This window comes from Rhinoderma darwinii, chromosome 5 (genome assembly GCF_050947455.1).
Source record: "Rhinoderma darwinii isolate aRhiDar2 chromosome 5, aRhiDar2.hap1, whole genome shotgun sequence".
Classification (NCBI taxonomy): domain Eukaryota; kingdom Metazoa; phylum Chordata; class Amphibia; order Anura; family Rhinodermatidae; genus Rhinoderma; species Rhinoderma darwinii.
In genome coordinates, this window is record NC_134691.1 from 77,293,392 (window position 1) to 77,313,179 (window position 19,788).

At 42.7% G+C, this 19,788-nt stretch overlaps 1 protein-coding gene across 4 annotated transcripts in view; it reads left to right on the forward strand.

Moving 5' to 3' along the window:
* ARMC1 (armadillo repeat containing 1) overlaps window positions 1-1,619 on the forward strand; it is an 87,749-nt gene extending 86,130 nt beyond the window's left edge. For all 4 annotated transcript variants that reach the window (XM_075826179.1, XM_075826180.1, XM_075826177.1 and 1 more), the window contains one exon: window positions 132-1,619. In XM_075826179.1, the coding sequence (XP_075682294.1) occupies window positions 132-323 (192 nt within the window). In that variant the 3' untranslated portion in view covers window positions 324-1,619. The remainder of the gene's footprint in view (window positions 1-131) is intronic.
* The last annotated feature ends 18,169 nt before the right edge of the window (window positions 1,620-19,788 follow it).

Genomic DNA, 19,788 nt, shown 5'->3' on the forward strand with positions numbered 1-19,788 from the left:
TGATATTAGGTCTCGGGAACGCCTTGAAATGTGTAGTGTTTAATTTACTTGATAAGAATGTTTATTGTTTTGAATGATAGAATTTAGTATTAGTATCATGATTATACCGTGTCCTTCTCTTATTTCTTAAGTTGCTGGTGGCATTTCAAGACACTTCTGTGGATGTGGAGCAGAACACAGATTTACCAGACTACCTACCTGAGGATGAAAGCCCAATGAAGGAGCAGGATAAAGCGGTGTCTCGTGTTGGGGCACACCAGGACGGTGGGAGTAGTTGGCTTAGCACTGCAGCAAACTTTTTATCAAGATCCTTCTACTGGTGACATGGGCTTAGGGACTTGAGACTACAAGACAGTTTGAAGAAATCTTTCAATCATCCCAGTGAAGTGCAATCTGCAATAAAATACTACACAAAAAGTTTTAAATTACGCAACTTACGCTGTGTTTTACATGTACAATAGTCGAGCTCGTAAAGCAGCATGGCGGACAAAGGTCACAGAACGCGTTGCTTCATTTATTGCGTGTTGCCTCACTTTGTAAATGGGTCCACCCTTTGCTATTGCACTGTCATGTTATATGCCAAATAATTGTGATAGTGAACACTCTGATATTCAGCCTTAAGGTCTCTGGTATGTTGTAATACACAGGAAGCGTCTCTTCACCTCAATACTCAGGACCGTTCATTCTCATTCTGATTAGATATTAGTGCATGAACTACTTTTTAAGGAATGTTTTCTTTCTCTTGCCTTATTTTACAGAAGGATTTGCTTCTGACACGTGCTACTGTCAGCAGCAACACGGCCTCCTTTTTTTTTTCCTTACAAAAAACACAAACTTTCTAAATCTGAAAGTTTATGCCTTCTATGGAGAATTTGAGTTCTGTGTAGGTCAAGACCATTAGTGGGCAATAGTACTAGAGATTTGGATTGCAATTCGCCTATAAATATAATAAAATCTACATATTTCCCTTCAATATGTTACATTTAGTCCTGCCTGAGTATTTATGATAGAATCATATTAAAGGTGCCCATATACTGTAGATCGCCGTGGCCAACGGCTGCTATTGCCCTAGGCTCCACCATTAACCTGCATGTTCGGCCAAGCCTGCGGGAACGTAGGATCAGCCGTGTTGAAATCCAACATGCTCTATCTTTCTTTTGCCCCATCTGCCATCGGGAAGAGATTTGGAAGACACCCCCCCCCCCCCATACACATTAGATAGACGACCAGACCTGCGGAAATTGGTGGGTTCAAAGACTTTCAACGCATGTGTATGGACACCTTAAGAGCTAATGATTCCAATATGGAGCCCTGAATACCCTGCGCTTTAACCACAACTAGAAATGATCTAAAGCAGGTTGCCAGGGTCAATTTGTTGGATTAATGTAATAACCACTATTGATATAAAAATGCATAGATATATATTCGTGTACAAAATCTGCTACCTTCTATATACCAAGGTGCCATTTTTAGAGACCTTATGAAATCCCATAAAAGAAATACATCTGTTTTCGTTCCCTGTCTAAGATGGTGGTGTTTTTATATTTGCAAATGTTTGTAATGAAAAGAAGGGGTGAAATGTATGTTTTAGGTGTCCAATTAAAACATTGTTTCCTACATTTTTTTGTTCCTATGGACCAGGAATTGTCTCTCGCAGTTTGGTATGAAAGTTTGTGATACGGTTATTCTGTCTCTAGGAAGCTTTTTGCAAGATAAGGCTGTTCATATAAAATGGGTTTTGCAAGAACCAGTTTTCTCTTAGGCTTCGTTCACATCTGCGCTAGGGCTCCGTTCCGATCGGAGCTTTGACAGACACAAACGGCAACCATAGGTTTCCGTTTCCATCACCATTTCAATGGTGACTGATCCGGTGTCAATGGTTTCCGATTGTCTCCGTTGTGCAAGGGTTCCGTCGTTTTGACAGAATCAATAGCGTAGTCGGCTACGCTATTGATTCCGTCAAAACGACGGAACCCTTGCACAACGGAGACAAACGGAAACCATTGGCACCGGATCCATCACCCATTGAAATCCATGGTGATGGAAACGGAAACCTATTGGTTTCCATTTGTGTCAGTCAGGGTCACATTCCGTCGGAACGACACCCTGGCGCTGATGTGAACGAAGCCTAAGAGGGATTTGGGAAATCCAGTCAACATTCTCTTCTGATATGTTAGAGATACAAATGAGAAATCTCTTTGGGGAAATCTTCGAGAATGGGCCACCGTTGGTTTTCAGAATAAAAGGATTTTATGTAGACTAAGGGCAGCTGATTTAAAGAGGCTCTGTCACCAGATTTTGCAGCCCCTATCTGCTATTGCAGCAGATAGGCGCTGCAATGTAGATTACAGTAACGTTTTTATTTTTAAAAAACGAGCATTTTTGGCCAAGTTATGACCATTTTCGTATTTATGCAAATGAGGCTTGCAAAAGTACAACTGGGCGTGTTGAAAAGTAAAAGTACAACTGGGCGTGTATTATGTGCGTACATCGGGGCGTGTTTACAACTTTTACTAGCTGGGCTTTCTGACGAGAAGTATCATCCACTTCTCTTCAGAACGCCCAGCTTCTGGCAGTGCAGATCTGTGACGTCACTCACAGGTCCCGCATCGTGTCGGCACCAGAGGCTACAGTTGATTCTGCAGCAGCATCAGCATTTGCAGGTAAGTAGCTACATCGACTTACCTGCAAATGCCGATGCTGCTGCAGAATCATCTGTAGCCTCTGGTGCCGACACGATGCAGGACCTGTGAGTGACGTCACAGATCTGCACTGCTAGAAGCTGGGCGTTGTGAAGAGAAGTGGAAGATTCTTCTCATCAGAACGCCCAGCTAGTAAAAGTAGTAAACACGCCCCGATGTACGCACATAATACACGCCCAGTTGTACTTTAACTTTTCAACACGCCCAGTTGTACTATTGCAAGCCTCATTTGCATAAATACGAAAATGGTCATAACTTGGCCAAAAATGCTCGTTTTTTAAAAATAAAAACGTTACTGTAATCTACATTGCAGCGCCTATCTGCTGCAATAGCAGATAGGGGTTGCAAAATCTGGTGACAGAGCCTCTTTAAAGAAGTACTCCAGGTGTGTTATTTATTTCTGCCCCCCCCCCCCCCATTTTAATATGTGGGGACATTTAGTGTAATATTGTATATCAACTTACATAGTGCTGTGTTTCACAGGCCGTGGCTCCGTCCGGGCTGCTGGTGGGTCACGTGATCCTCACTCTGGATCCTACAGCCTCTGCTGTAGGGACCGGAAGTCATTGTCCCAATGCAAATCTATGAGAGCTTTGATGTGAACTTCGAAGACTTGAATTGAGACACTGACCTTCGGTTTCTAAAGCAGATGCTGTAGGATTCAAGGAGTCTGAGTGAAGATCATGTGGCCCAGTGGCAGCCAGAACCTTAGTGGTTGTCCGTGAAATACAGCGCCAGGTAAGCGGATACACACCATTAGACTATATGTCCCTACAAATTAAAAATGGGTGGCGGAAAACACCCAAACACTAGTACTTCTTTAATAACTCTTTGCATCAGCAATGTGATCTCTTATGACCCATCAGAAGATGATTTTGACAGGATTTTCTCTTAAAAGAGGATCTGCCGTCTCTCCTTAGTAAATACTTATAATCCTCATGAAATAACAATGCTGAAGCATCTTTTCTTAGAACTCTGCACTGGTTTTTTTCTCCTAGGAATGTATGAATAAATTGACGACTGCTTTTCAGTCACAGAAATATATGCAATAAAGCGTGTGAATCCACACGTAGGCCCTGTTCACAGAGTTTTTTTTTATTGTAGGCAAAGACAATCTGCCTCAGAGTTCCTTCAGGGATTTCAGGCAGATTTTGAACTGCCTGCGCTTTTTTTGCGTTTTTTCGCCCTCGGCCATTGAAGCTAATGCAAATACCATGGGCAAAAAAAATGCAGCGAAAAAACACTCCAACGTCCAGCGCCGCAAGTTTTTGTTTTTTTTGCTTCCAATTGATTTTAATGGCAAGTCAAAGGCAGAAACCGCAGCAAGAGGACATGCCGCTTTTTTTTCCCCCAGAGGTGCCAAAGGCTGCCCAGGAAAAAGGCCTCTGTCTCCTATTGAAATCAATGGGGGGCGATGTCCGCCGTTTTTTGGCATGGCTTCCGACTGTGTGAACTGACCCTTAAATGAGAATCACACGCATATATTGGTGCAGTTTTTGGCTCCATGATTTTTCTTTTAGCCAAAGCCCGGAGTGAATACAAAAGGAAGAAAAGGTATACCTAATAACTGACCCAGCTCCATTGCTTTGAGTCCACTCCAGTGTTTAGCTCAAAAAATAGAATCAAAAACTGCATGTGCGATTCCTGCCTTACAGAGGAATGGCCCAACACCCTTTTTTTAAGAAAAGATGCCTCTACAATTGTTAATTCATGGGGAATGCAATTATTTACTAAAAATACATGTCAGGAGAGCTTGACCGCTCCTCATTTTAGTTCATAGTTTACATATACACATAGAAGCCACTCGCACACAACCTCTTTTTGACGGCATTCGGCACAAAGCCTTCAGTAATAATTGGAAAAAAAATACATTGTCTGTATTCACTATATGTAGAACCAGTTCCATTTTCCACTGGTTTCTTGCTACATGTAGGATAACCATATAAATGTGTTCTGCTGCTTAATTTATTCAATATTTGGGGTGGTGCTGGTATTTGGATATGAGCACGTTATTCTGAAGTCCGTTATAGCACTCACTACACCTCATATGCCTGTTACATGGAATACAATGCACTTCTGTCATTGGCTGAATTTTTTGGTAACGACTTGCTTAGCTGACTACATACAACTACAGTCTAAGGACAGACAGTGTTGGTTTTATTTCTTCTAAATTTCCTGATTTATTGTGTGTGTGTGTGTGTGGTGATGCAGTAAACGTGGACGCATCACCTAGACAACATTCAGGCGTCTGTTTTACGTTGTGCTAATTCCGTTAAGTTTTTGGCTCCAGCACTATCGGATTGATAATGCCAGCTGATATACAAATATAGCAAACTTTATTTTGACACTGATAACTTGTAGCAAGATATCGTAACTTTGCTACATCTGTATGGTATTGGCATGACTGCTTCAAAGGTACCTGTAGGCCATTTTGACATGCCAGTATTTGGTAGCTAAAACCAGGAGTGGAGCAGAAACAAAAAAAAAAAAAAAGTATAATGGAATGATTTGCACCTCTACCGTATTTTGAACCGATTCCTAGTTATGGCTTACAAATGCTGATGCAAAATGCTGACCATAATGCGGCCATATGTAAGTGGCCTTACCCTTTTCTGTTGTCGTCTTCGTGCAAATCCCGCTTTGATATGAACGGCTGAGTCATTTCATTCAGATTAGTTGTTCGAGCTTCTCAGCATTTTGACTGTGGTTGTCAGGCAGAAAGTCCTAACCCACCAGTCTCTTAGATTACTAAGATCTTCAGATGAAGAGGTTCTTGTGATGGGACAAGTAATGGTTCGTTCACATCTGCACTAGGGTCCCATTCCGACGGAGCTTTCTGTCGGAACGATACCCTGACTGACACAAACGGAAACCAAAGGTTCCGTTTCCATCACCATTGATATCAATGGTGACTGATCCGGTGCCAATGGTTTCCGTTTGTCTCAGTTATGCAAAGATTCCGTCGTTTTGACGGAATCAATAGTGTAGTCGACTATGCTATTGATTCTGTCAAAACTACGGAACCGTTGGCTTCCATTTGTGTCAGGGTCCTGTGCCGGCAGAATGCTCTGTCAGTACGGGACCCCAGCGCAGATGTGAACGAAGCCTAACATTGCTCAAACAATGCTTTTCTCTACTGCATTTGTAATCCGCTTTATTACAAAAATCTGTAAAAGATTTCTTTAATGGGCTATTTTCGAAATAGCTGCTTCTATGTGCAGGCAGTTTACTGGACTATGTAGAAATTGGTCCTGAGACCCAACTACAATGTTAATAGCTGCGCACCTAGGTGTCCGTGTGTGGCTGCAGCATTCATATTCCATGTTCTGTGTTTTAAGAGGTTGTCTACCTAAATTTTATTTTTGCAGTAAGCCCCTGCCCACACGTTCTTGCATCCTGTTGAAAGGTAGTGGTTTTTTGTTTTTTACGAAAAATCTTGCCATTGCCTTCTATTGTAAAATAAACCGGATCCGTTTGGACTGTGTCCTGTTGCATCCGGTTCAGAAAGGTAAATTTTTCCAAAAGATTAAACCGTACCTTTCAAAAGGATGCAAGAAATTGATGTTAAAAGAGCATAAGAGATAGAGAATAATGTAGTTTACAAGCTGCCAAGCCTCAATTTTTTCTCCCTTTTGTCAATTTAGGCTTGAGCTTAACGCAACTGTAATTTGAGACAGACTGGTTGCTATGGATGACTCCATTTAAACGACTAGCTATTTAGAGTATCCCTAGCAACTGGTCTGTATTAATTTATTCATCTGTTGAGCTGTATTGGCCCTGTGGTAACAGAGAAGGGGCAAACCAGTTTGGCCGTGACCGTTCCCCACATTAGCCTTTTGTTATTAATCAGATTTTTCATTGACACCTTTAGATGGAGTACCACTCAACAGAATTTTAGGGGACATCTACATTTACAAAGTCCCTTGCTCTTCCTATTATTGTAAATTGCAATGAACAAAAGCACAGAGATGATCAGTGGTGGGAATAGAGCGATCTTCTGACTGGAACCAAATGGTACATTGCGGATGTTTAATATTGTCACAGTTGTGAGGTGAATTTTTATTGAATATAATGCTACTGTAAAATCAACTGCAAACTAGTATTCCGATAATGTTAGTAACTTGTTTTCTTCTAAAATATTCTCTAGAAGAAAAATATATATGCACAGACTAAAGGCTAAAGCTTTCCACATCAATGACCTTTAAAACTGCATTAAGGCCTATAACGTTATTCAGTAGACTGAAATGTGTCTCGTGAAGCTGTCGGCAGACGATCCGCCCTCGTCTGCGGCTGAGCACATCGGCCTTTTAATATTCCATATTTGTGCATCGTCTGAATAGTGGTAATAACCGTTGTAATCAAATTTCTTTCTTTTCCAGTCACCAAAAATGCATTGTTTGCTATTGCTGCTCTAACCATAATGGAAGCAGCCTGTAAATTACATTTTGAAATATGTTTGCGTAAAATAAAAAATTAAAATCATACGCATCTTCTTTTTTTCTTTGGGTATTGCAAAAGGTAACCGGTTTCACACTACGCTATGTCGCTTTTTGCGGTGTATAGCGTAGGCTGGGTTTTTGTTTCTGGCATACGTTTTTTGTTTTACAGGAATATGGACTATAGGGGAATATATCTGTCCATTGACTTTTATTGGAGTAAAAAGAGTGGTTATTCCAACGTGTAATGTTTTGGTGGTACAGAATAATGTAGCAAAGCCTGTATTTAGTAGGATAGCGATAAGCAAATGGGTAATACATGGAGTTGTTGCGATCAGTTACCCCGTTTTGTGGCATGAAAGCCTGCCCGATGCCAGCCGAAGCCAGATATCTGTTAGGAACTATATTGCTGCATGAGCGTAGTCGTGATATTTCCGAAAATCTTCCATAGTGAAAGAGATCAGACCTAGGAGCATGTGCTACTATTGTGATTACTTCCTCAATATATACTTGTTGAAGCTTATTCACATGGATCCGTATAGCCCTGTGCACTTCCGTTGGCTTCCCCTAGAAATAATGTTTCTATGAGAGCAAACCTGTATACACATAGACTGATGGAACATGACACAACCTTTTTTCTGTCCGATTTCTATAGAATCTGACAGAAAAAAAAAAACCTCCTTAACCCTTTGTGTTAAATCAGAGCTGCAGTAGAGGCCCAAAGCAGCTCCATGGAAGCCCTATTACATCTCATTACAAAATAGAGCCGTAATATGGCTATTTGCATGGGCCCTTCCTCAATTCACAGGCAAAGTCAGAGAGGTATGTGGTCATAATGAATGGCATTGTCATCCAAATCTAAGGGTATGTTCACACGAGGGCGTCCGTTACGGCTGAAATTACGGGGATGTATTGGAGTCAATGAATTGGAGTCAATGAATAACGGCTCCAATTACGGCCAAAGAAGTGACAGGTCACTTCTTTGACGCGGGCGTCTATTTACGCGCCGTCATTTGACAGCGGCGCGTAAATTTTACGCCTCGTGTGAACAGACAAACGTCTGCCCATTGCTTTCAATGGGCAGATGTTTGTCAGCGCTATTGAGGCGCTATTTTCAGACGTAATTCGGGGCAAAAACGCCCGAATTACGTCCGTAAATAGGCCGTGTGAACATACCCTAAGTCTAACCAAATACCTACAAACAAAAAGTTGCTCATCAGTCTGCTGTCCAAAATTGCTCCTATAGTCCGCTTAACATTTGGAGATTGGGAAAGAGGGAGCTTTAAAGGAAATGTTTGATCCCGAAAGGAAAACTACAATAAGGCCTCCTGCACACGATGCGTATTACGTGCAGATTTTCCTGTGGCAAATCTGCAGTGTAATACAGTACTAGCAAAGTAAATGAGGTTTCAAGTAATCTCATCTACACATTGGTAAATTTTTCAGAGCATAAATGGACCTGTAAATTAATCCGCAGCATGTCCATTTATCTTGAGATTCCGCCTTAAAATTATATCTGACAAGTTTAGTGAAAAAAACGCACCAAAATCTGAAGCATAAAACCACACCTATTTCTGCATCAAAAACACAATATTAAGTGTGGAATTTACTGCGTTAACCTGCGGTTTTGATGTAGCTTTTTTAGCCTCAAGTTCCGCAACATGTGCATTTAGCCTAAAAAGGCAATTTACACAACACTAGTATCTGGGGCGTACCAAAAGGCTCATGGGCCCCGATGCAAAAGTTCTTATTGCCCCCCCCCCCGCAAACTCCTCATGGCCGACGGTCCGCAGCTTTCAGCTGCATCACTAGGTCTCCTAAGTGACCCAACAATGCAGCACTAGCAGCCAGGGGCGTCACTAAGGCTGGGTTCACACACCCTATTTACGGACGTAATTCGGGCGTTTTAGCATTGAATTACGTCCGAAAATGTGGCTCAAAAGCGTTGGTAAACATCTGCCCATTTATTTGAATGGGTCTTACGATGTTCTGTGCAGACGGTCATTTTTTTTACGCGCCGCTGTCAAAAAGCGGCGCGTAAAAAAGACGCCCACGTCAAAGAAGTGCATGTCACTTCTTCAGACGTAAATGGAGCCGTTTTCCATGGACTCCATGGAAAAACAGCTCCAATTACGTCCGTAATGGACGCAGCAAAAGACGCCTGCACATGCTTTTACGGCTGAAATTACGGTGCTGTTTTCTCATGAAAACAGCTCCGTAATTTCAGCCGTAACGGACGCTACCATGTGAACATACCCTCAGGGCTTAAAATGTCAGGGGAAATGGCCCCAATACATATGTGTCCGCCCAGAAAAAGTGTGTATAGGAGACAGCATATCTATAGCACTACGACCCTATAAACTATGGCTAGGATTAGATACATTGGCCCAGCAGACAGTATCACACATGATTGGATTAGATATAGGGCCCAGCAGACAGTGGCAGTATCACGCCTGATAGGATTAGATATAGGGCCCAGCAGACCGTATCACACATGATACGATTAGATACAGGGCCCAACAGACAGTATCACACATGATTGGATTAGATACAGGGCTCAGCTCGCTGACATTGCGGCTCCAGCGCTGGACCCAGGAAAGGCAAGAATAATAATTTTGCTTCTTTATGTGTTACTGATTATTTTTGTGTGTTTGTGGTTTTTTACAGGTTCGGTTGTTGGACTTCGGATACGAGGACTTCAATAACGGCGTTTTTTTTATTCTCAATAAAATGGTTAATGAGGGTTGTGTTTTTTTATTTTAATAAAATATTTTTTCTATGTGCTTGTATCTTTTTAAACTTTATTATCACCTCCTTAGTAATGGCCGCTGGCTGATTGGCAACCTCCATTACTAAGGCGGGGCTTAATGTTAGCAGGTGCAAAGGCCAACACTGACCCCCATTATTACCCCGGTACCCACCGCCACCAGGGGTACTGGGAAGAGCTGGGTACGAGCCAGTACCCGACCATCTGTAGTGACGGGCAGGCACTGGGGTGGCCGGAGGCTGGTAGCATTAGGCTGGGGAAGGCCAAAAACAGTGGCCCTTCCCACCCTGGTAATGCTGCCTGCTGCTGCTGTGTTGTATCTGGCTGGTTATGAAAATTGGGGGGGACCCCCACATCGTTCTTTCCAATTTTATTTTTAATTTTTTTTAAAATGACGGGTCCCCCCCATTTTTTATAACCAGCCAGATACAATAAAGCAACAGCAGCCTAGCATTACAGGGTGGGAAGGGCCACTGTTTTTGGCCTTTCCCCTGCTGATAATACCAGCCTGCGGCCACCCCAGTGGCCGACCATCACTACAGATGGTCAAGTACTGGATCGTACCCGGCTCTTCCCAGCACCCCTGGTGGCGGTGGGTATCGGGGTAATAAAGGGGGTTAGTGTTCGCCTCTGCAGCGGCTAACACTAAACCCCGCCTTAGCAATGGATACTGTCAATCAGCCGGCGGCCATTACTAAGGCGGTAGTAATATAGTTTAAAAAAAAAACAAAGACATAGAAAAAATATTTTATTGAAATTAAAAAAAAAACACACAACCCTCATTAACCATTTTATTGATAATAAAAAAAAAGCCGTCATCGAAGTAGTCCTGGAATCTGCCGTAGTTCAACGACCGAACCTGTAAGAAAACACACAAGAAGCCCCTGGCTTCGGGGCCCGGTCGCAATTGCGACCGCTGCGACCCCTATAGCTACGCCAGTGATTGGTATGTATTGTAACTATACATGGTAAGTGCGTAGCGCTTCCTTTAGTCACTTTTACAGTATGGTTTCTACACTGTAGCACCTCATGGTTGCTATCGCATTGATACATTTATTTTACAATTATCAATCCTGATGACCACGGGTCCTGACCGTGTTTATCTGGTTAACTATTATGTAATAACTGAAGACATTTCTGGCCTATCCTTCTGAATATTATAGCCAAACCTGCAAAACATAAGATCTGAAATGCACCCAAATGTACAGGAAGGTTCTTTGGCATAATGGTGGCTAAACAGTCAGTTTTATAAATACAGTATATATGATCTTTAGGGTATGTTCACACGCCCTATTTACGGACGTAATTCGGGCATTTTACGCCTCGAATTACGCCTGAAAAAAACAGCTCCAAACCGTCTGCAAACATCTGCCCATTGAATTCAATGGGTCTTACGGTGTTCTGTGCAGACTGACTTTTTTTTTACGCGCCGCTGTCAAAAGGTGGCACGTAAAAAGACGCCCATCTCAAAGAAGTGCATGTCTCCACTCCAATGAAGAACAGCTCCAATTACGTCCGGAAAAGACGCCGCGAAAAACGCGTGCACTTATAAAAACGTCTGAAATTCAGGAGCTGTTTTCACCTGAAAACAGCTCAGTAACTTCAGACGTATTTGGCATTGCCGTGTGAACATACCCTCAGGTCTCAACAATGGGTCAGAATCCAAAGTCAATGGCTTACATTTACAAAGACTGAAATTTTGCACCAAATGTATTAAAAGGCACACCCACCTTATAGATTTGGGGCATTTTGGCCTCACAAACAGGCCGAAAATCAAATCTATGCGTGCCATGCGCAGGTTACAGGTTTGCCCTAGAAATCTGCACCTTTTCACTGAATTCATGTAGACTATAGCCACTTTTTTCATCATACTTTATATTTGACGGAAAAAGTAGCCAATTTAACTTGAAATCTGTGGGAGCTCCAACCTCCCGGAAATTAAAAAGTAAGGGCGGTAAGCAATCTGGCATATTGCATAAAGTTAAATTAAAAATGTGTCTAGCATTATTAGTTAGGTTAAGTCCTTATTCGCACCAGTGTGTACAATTTTCGTCTGTTAAAAAGCGTTCCATTTTTCATGCATATGACTGTCCGTGTTGTGTTAGTGCGGTGTCCATGTTTCATCCGTTTTCAGATGTTTGAAGACGTTCAGCTACTGTTTTTTCAAGCGTATTTCGGGGCGTTTACGCCTGAAAACACAGTGTGTGAACATACCCTCAAGGATCAGCACAACTCAAAGTTTGCATGAGGGCTACGGAAACTTTTAGCTTCTTATCTCTAATGGTTCCATTCTAGTTTGGGAAAAAAATATTATTAAATCATGGACTGCAAATAGAACTGTATGAATGCGCTTTTATAGGGATCTTATCAATGTTCACAAAATGTTGCGCAATTTCTCTTTGGGCAGTCAATGTGTTCCTCTGCAAATTTTAACCTATTCAGGACGTTTTTATTTTTTTAACAATGGGACTTTGCGGGGAGTTCTTGCCGGTAACTTCAGTTAATGGTCTTCTGATTGTAGCAGCACTCACTTGTAACTTCAGATCTTCTATGATCTTTCTGGAGGTGATCATTGGCTGAGCCTTTGCCATTTTGGCTATTTTTTGATCCATTTGAACAGTAGTTCTCCGCTTCCTTCCGCGTCGTTCAGGTTTTGGTTGTCACTTAAAGGCATTTGAGAACATTTCAGCTGGGCAGCCTAGAATTTGCTGCACTTCTCTATATGTTTTTCCTTCCAATCAACTTTTTAATCAAAGAACGTTTTTCATCAGAACAATGTCTGGAACGACCCATTTTCCGCAGTATTTCAGAAGGAAATGCACTAGAACCAACATGTGTAACATTTGCCCCCTCCTACCTTAAAGGGAATGTGTTGCCAGAAAAACATGTTTTTTTTTTTTTAAATTAAACATTTAGTGTGTGGGTGATTAAACATTGTTCAAATTTTTTTTATTTTTTTCACGAGTCAGGAAATATTATAAATTAATTCTAATTTATAATACTACCCATTTTTGGTCACTAGATGGAGCTATTCCCAAAATTGCAGCTTTGCAAAATTGGGTAAAAAGCCCTCGCTCTAGTGAGCTCTCAGCATCCCCCCCTCCTTTATCCTGGCTAGTGCCGGGATAAACGAGGGGATTGAACGGTGTAACCTCCTACACTGTGTGTCGCCATTTTTTGAGCTAACACACAGTGTAGTAGGTTTACATACAGTAGTAAACACACACAAACACGAACATACATTGAAATCTCTTACCTGCTCCTGCCGCCGCGGCTCCCTCCGGCCCGTCCGCTCCGTTTGCTGCCGCTGGTCCAAGTGCACAAATCCGGAAGCCGCGACCGGAAGTAGTAATATTACTGTCCGGCCGCGACTTCCGGTCCACAGGAAAATGGCGCCGGACGGCGCCAATTTCGAATTGGACTGTGTGGGAGCGGCGCATGCGCAGTTCCCACACAGACGCCGTACACTGAAGTCAATGGGACGGGAGCCGTTCGCAGTCCCTATGGGACTGTGGCTGCCGTATTCCATGTCTGTATGTGTCGTTAATCGACACATACAGAAATGGAACAAAAAATGGCAGCCCCCATAGGGAAGAAAAAGTGTAAAAATAAGAAAAAGTAAAACACAAACACAAATGAATATAAACGTTTTTAATAAAGCACTAACATCTTTAACATATAAAAAAATAATTTGTGATGACACTGTTCCTTTAAATAAGGGCCAAAATTGACAGCTGTTATTCTACGGAATGAAGGACTTCACCAATTTAACTCCTCTCTGCTATTACTTTGAACAAGCCCCTTTCAATGAATTATTTAATTCCTCAGAATGAGCGGCTCGCATGTCCTAATTGTTGGCTTTGTGTTTTTTCTACTACTCTACTACACTTCGGAGCCCCACACACGATGGGTGTTCAGTCCGTGATAGACGGTCCGTATGTCGGCCACATTTCCCGGATTGAACACACTGCAGGGATCTGGGCTCGGGCTCCTAGCATCATAGTTATCTATGACGCTATGTGTCACTGCCTCGCTGCAGGACAACTGTCCGGTACTGAAAACATGGTTACAGCACGGGACAGTTGTCCTGCAGTGAGGCAGTGACACCTAGCGTCATAGATAACTATGATGCTAGGAGCCCGGCTCCCTGCAGTGTGTACGGTCCGGGATATGTGGCCGACATATGGACCGTATATCACGGACTGAACGCGCTCGTGTGTGGGGCTCCTTACAGGTAAACTATTTTCTATGTAGAAATATCACTTCTACCAAAATCATTGATTTATTAGGTTAATTATGTTGGACTGCTATTTTTTTTTTAACACCACTGTACCATGGGCTCCTAGATCACTCATCTAAACCCTGCTTCCGTGCCACTTCATATACCCGTTCTACACCTGGAACGGTTTTATGCATGGTGTAATATGTTGAGAACTAGGATACGCTTTGGTTTCCATTTTCTCCACATCATAAATTTAGCAGTAAGGGTATGTTCACACGGCCTATTTACGGACGTAAATCGGGCGTTTTTGCCCCGAATTACGCCCGAAAATAGCGCCTCAATAGCGCTGACAAACATCTGCCCATTGAAAGCAATGGGCAGACGTTTGTCTGTTCACACGAGGCGTATATTTACGCGCCGCTGTCAAATGACGGCGCGTAAATAGACGCCCGCATAGAAGTAGTGACCTGTCACTTCTTTGGCCGTAATTGGAGCCGCTATTCATTGACTCCAATGAAAAGCAGCGCTAATTACGGCCGTAATTGACGCGGCGTTCAAGCGCCTGCACATGCCGGTACGGCTGAAATTACGGGGATGTTTTCAGGCTGAAACATCCCCGTAATTTCAGCCGTTACGGACCCCCGCCGTGTGAACATACCCTAAGGGTATGTTCACACGTAGTCAACAAAAACGTCTGAAAATCCAGAGCTGTTTTCAAGGGAAAACAGACCCTGCTTTTCAGACGTTTTTTTACCAACTCGCATTTTTCGCGGCGTTTTTCGCGCCGTTTTCGCGGCGGTTTTTACGTCCGTTTTTGGAGCTGTTTTCATTGGAGTCTATGAGAAAACAGCTCCAAAAACGTCCAAAGAAGTGTCCTGCACTTCTTTTGACGAGGCTGTATTTTTACGCGTCGTCGTTTGACAGCTGTCAAACGACGACGCGTAAATAACAGGTCGTCTGCACAGTACGTCGGCAAACCCATTCAAATGAATGGGCAGATGTTTGCCGACGTATTGGAGCCGTATTTTCAGACGTAAAACGAGGCATAATACGCCTCGTATACGTCTGAAATTTGGCCGTGTGAACATACCCTAAGTGTACATAGATCACAACCTTCCATTCTTTATGTGGAGATTCACACCAGTATGAGTCTCCTCGCTGTATAGCATTGCAGAATGGCTTTACTATATACATTATGAAATACATGTATTCAGCATTCTAAGAAGACATGTTTGTCGCTCAGTTTTAAGTAACCAAAACATCACATTAACACGCTGCGTTAATTATTTGACCTCAACATCTGGTGCCTTATTACTTCAAATAGAAATTGTTAATTTGTGGAAACACTGTACGTGTCTGTTATTTATTTCCTCCACTAGATGGCAGCATAGAAGTATTATTGATTTACATTACAATGCTCCTCGTACTGGAACGGTCCATGTGATCAAACATCTTGGTTCTATTTGTTGTATTATTATTGTCTGTATGGATAATTATTATTATTAATAATTATAACTTTCATCATAATTTATGTATTTAACTCAAATAAACTTCATATACATTTTTTTATGGGCTTTTTGTATTTTGGAATATCAACAAATTCAGTTCATAACTAAACAAAGTCCATTAACCCCTTGGCGACATACAACGTACTGTTACGTTGCTGTCGCCAAGGTCTTAAGGCAAAACAACGTAACTGTACGTTGTTTTGCTGGTGCGGCTTACAAGCTGAGCCCGCACCATCGCCAGTGGAGCTAGCCTCCGATCTGGCCGATTAACCCCTTAAATGCAGTGCTCAAAAGCGAGCGCTGCATCTATGGGGCTTACCAGCAGATCGGAAACCCACAATATAATCCGATAGCTGCTTTGGCAGATCGGAGGCCTAACAATGGCCTCCTGTCTGCCAAGTATGGAAGCCTGTTTCCATCCTCAGAAACAAGATGTCGCAGTCTTAGAAGCTGAGCCTGCGACATCGGCCGCGGGTGTCAGCTGTATGTTACAGCTGACACCCAGCTCTATGTTACAGCTGACACCCTGCTGTAACGGCGGGAATGGAGCTAGCTCTGATCCCTGCCATTAACCCCTTAGATGCCACAATCAAAAGCGATCGCGGCATCTTAGTGGTTTTAAGCCGATTGGCATCGCTGCGATGTGATCGGAGGGTTGCCGATCATTACTATAGCAACCGGAGGCCTAACAATGGCCCCCAGGTCTGCCACGTATGGAATCCCATTAGGCCTTCAATGGGGCCTAATAGGCTTGCTGTCAGTGACTAACTGACCGCTCTAATGCGTTGCACTACTTCGGTAGTGCAATGTATTAGAGTAAAGATCAGAAGTGCAGACCTTCAAGTACCCCAGTGGGACAAAACAAAAAGTGAGTAAAAGTGTAAAAATAAACCACTGCCTTTTTTCTTATAATAAGTCTTTTATTATAGAAAAAAAATGAAACCGTTAAAAAAAAAAAAGTACACATATTTGGTAACGACCCAAACTGTAAAACTATAATCTAATTTTTCCCGCATGGTGAACACCGCAAAAAAATAAATAAAAAACAATGCCAGAATCACTATTTTTGGTCACCACCCCTCCCAAAATATAGAATAAAAAGTTGCATGAACCACAAAATAGTACCAATAAAACTACAACCTGTCCCGCAAAAAACAAGCCCTAACACAGCTTTTTTGATGAAAAATAAAAAAGTTATGGCGCTCATACAGATGTAGCCGTCTTTACCTTGACTTTTAACGCATTAAATAAACAGTGGCTAGATCCCTTATCTTGACTTTTTCAATCACTTTGCAATGGCTTTTGTTGTGTGATATCACGCTGCAGCAAGTTATCAGAGTCAAGATAAAGATGGCTACATCCGTAATATTGTGACACAAAAAATGTATTTAAAAAAAGTGATTTTATTGTTCAAACACTGCAAAACATAAAAAAACTATGTACTTATGGTATCGCCGTAATCGTATCCACCCGCAGAATAAAGTAAAATGTAATTTATAGCCCACGGTGAACACTGTTAAAAAAAAAACTTTGTCAGAATCGCTGGTTTTTGGTCACCTTGCTTGCCAAAAAAGGGAATAAAAAGTGATCAAAAAAATCGAATTTACCCAAAATGGTACCAATGAAAACTACAGATTGTCCCGCAAAAAATAAGCTCACACAGCTCCGGTGGAGAAAAAATAAAGAAGTTCTGGCTCTCAGAATATGGCGACGCAAAATGTGCAATGTTCCAAAAGCGGAAAAGATTGGACACCATTTATCAGTGCGACACTGACTACAATTATTTATTTACCACATTATTATGCCCTCCTATTGTGCCCTGATGTACTCTGCACAGCTTACATATGCCCCCACGTTATAAACCGAAATGCCAGCAAAACGCCAAACAGAACTACTACCAAGCAAAATCTGTGCTCCAAATGGCTCTCCCTCCCTTCTGAGTTCTACAGTGTGCTCAAACAGCAGTTTACGTCCACAGATACGGCATCGCCATACCCGGGAGAACCAGCTTAACATTTCATGAGATATTTGTCTTCATTGGCACAAACTGGGAACAACATATTGTGCACTAAAATGGTATATCAGTGGAAAATTGCAATTTTTACTTTGCACCATCCGCCATGCATTCATTTCTAATGAAAAAACATGTGGAGTCAAAATGTTCACTACACCCCTTAATATGCCCGACGGGTGTAGTTTCCAAAGTAGGGGTCACTACTTGGCAGTTTGCTTTATTATTTGACCTCAGAGCCCTGCAATTGTGGGCCAATGCCGTGAAAATCGCTTGGTGCTCTTAACTTCTGAGCCCTGTCATATGTCCAGGCAAATGTTAAATGCCTTGAGGGCTGTAGTTTCAAAAATGGGGTCACTTATTGGGGGCTTCCACTGTACTCTGGTACCTCAGTGTCACGTTGGGTTCGTGGACCCACTGGGCCATACCGCCTTGGCAGGTAACAGTCTATAGTTCGTATAGGGTACCTGTGGCAGATGGAACAGTAGCAAGGCAGACTCGGCTGGGACTAGGCAGCAGGCAGATGTCAGGCATGGTATGCAGCACAGCACGACTACAGCTCAGCATGGAACTTGACCAGGACAGCACGGGATACAGGATACAGGTACGGAAAACACTGGGAACTGGAAGACACTAGGAGACCATTTGCATAGACAAACTTTGGGTACGACAACGACGCTTAGGCATGGGAGGAAGGGGCTGGGGCCTTCTTACAGCCCAGGGTGCTCTGGAAGCAATCAGCTCAATCGCCCACCTGCGTGCGCTTTGGCTTCTTAAGTCTGGACAGAGTTCGCGAGCGCACCCTGGTGGTCACTTTGGAACAGGACTGCCGTATGTGCAGACATCTCTGGAGAGAAGGGCGTCGACTGGATGGAAGGAGATTGTGGTCAGCGACCACGGACGTTACACTCAGGGTTGTGCAAATGCGACATGGCGCTCAAAAATCAAATCGGCAAGATCTGCTTAACAAATTTCGCTCCTGCCTTTTTGAGCCCTGCCGTGTGTCCAAACAGCAGTTTATGACCACATAAGGGGTATTGCCGTACTCAGGAGAAATTGCTTTACAAATGTTGGGATGATTTTTCTCCTTTATCCCTTGTGGAAATGAAACAATTCAACATTTTAGTGCTAAACTACATTTTGTGAGAATCAAATATAGATTTTTATTTTCACGTTCTACTTCATATTAATTCTGCAAAAAATCTGTGGTGTCAATATGCTCACTATACCCCTAGATAAATTCCATAAGGGGAGTAGTTTCCAAAATGGGGTCACTTTTGTGGGGTTTCCACTGTTTTTGTCCCTCAGGGTCTTTTCAAATGCAAGATTTTAGCTCCAAAAGCCAAATGGCGCTCCTTCCCTTCTGAACCCTGCCGTGTGTTCAAACTTAAGTTTATGACCAAATATGGAGTATTTCCGTAATCAGGAGAAATTGCTTTACAAATGTTGGGGTGTTTTTTCTCTTTTATTCCTTGTAAGAATAAAAACATTGTATGTATTATTGTAAAAAATGTAGATTTTCATTTTTATGGCTTAATTCAAAGAAATTTAGCAAATAAGGCTGCCCATACATAGCAGAGAAAAATTGTCTGAACCCGCCTAATTCAGCAGGTCCAGCCGACTAGCTAAGGTGTATGGTAGTGTCAATGACAGAGGTCGGGGAAAAGTAGGATCGAGCAAGTTGGATTTTAACCTCCAGTAGTGGCTGTCACGGATTGTGGGTATGTGGACCCATTAGGCCACACCGCCGTAGCGGGGAGGCAGCTGGCCAAACAATAGGGAACCCCAGCAATACAAAGTCCCGCACAAGGGTACCTGGATAGTCCAGACAGTGGCCGCAGCTCTGGCACAGATGGAGGTGGGAGCAGCAGGTAACGCCAGATGTGGCGGATGACAGCGGGTGCCGTAGGTTGCGCCAAATGTGGTAAATCACACTGCACGTGGCAGATGGCACAGAACGTGGCGGATGAGACAGGACGTGGCAAACAACAGCAGGTACAGTAGACACGACTCCAACTAGTAGGCACAGGAACAAGAACACAACACGGGATACAGGAACAGGTAACAGGGCATGGGTAACAACTGGAACGGGAAACACTAAGGGACCATTTTCAAGACAGACTAGGGATATACTAACAACGC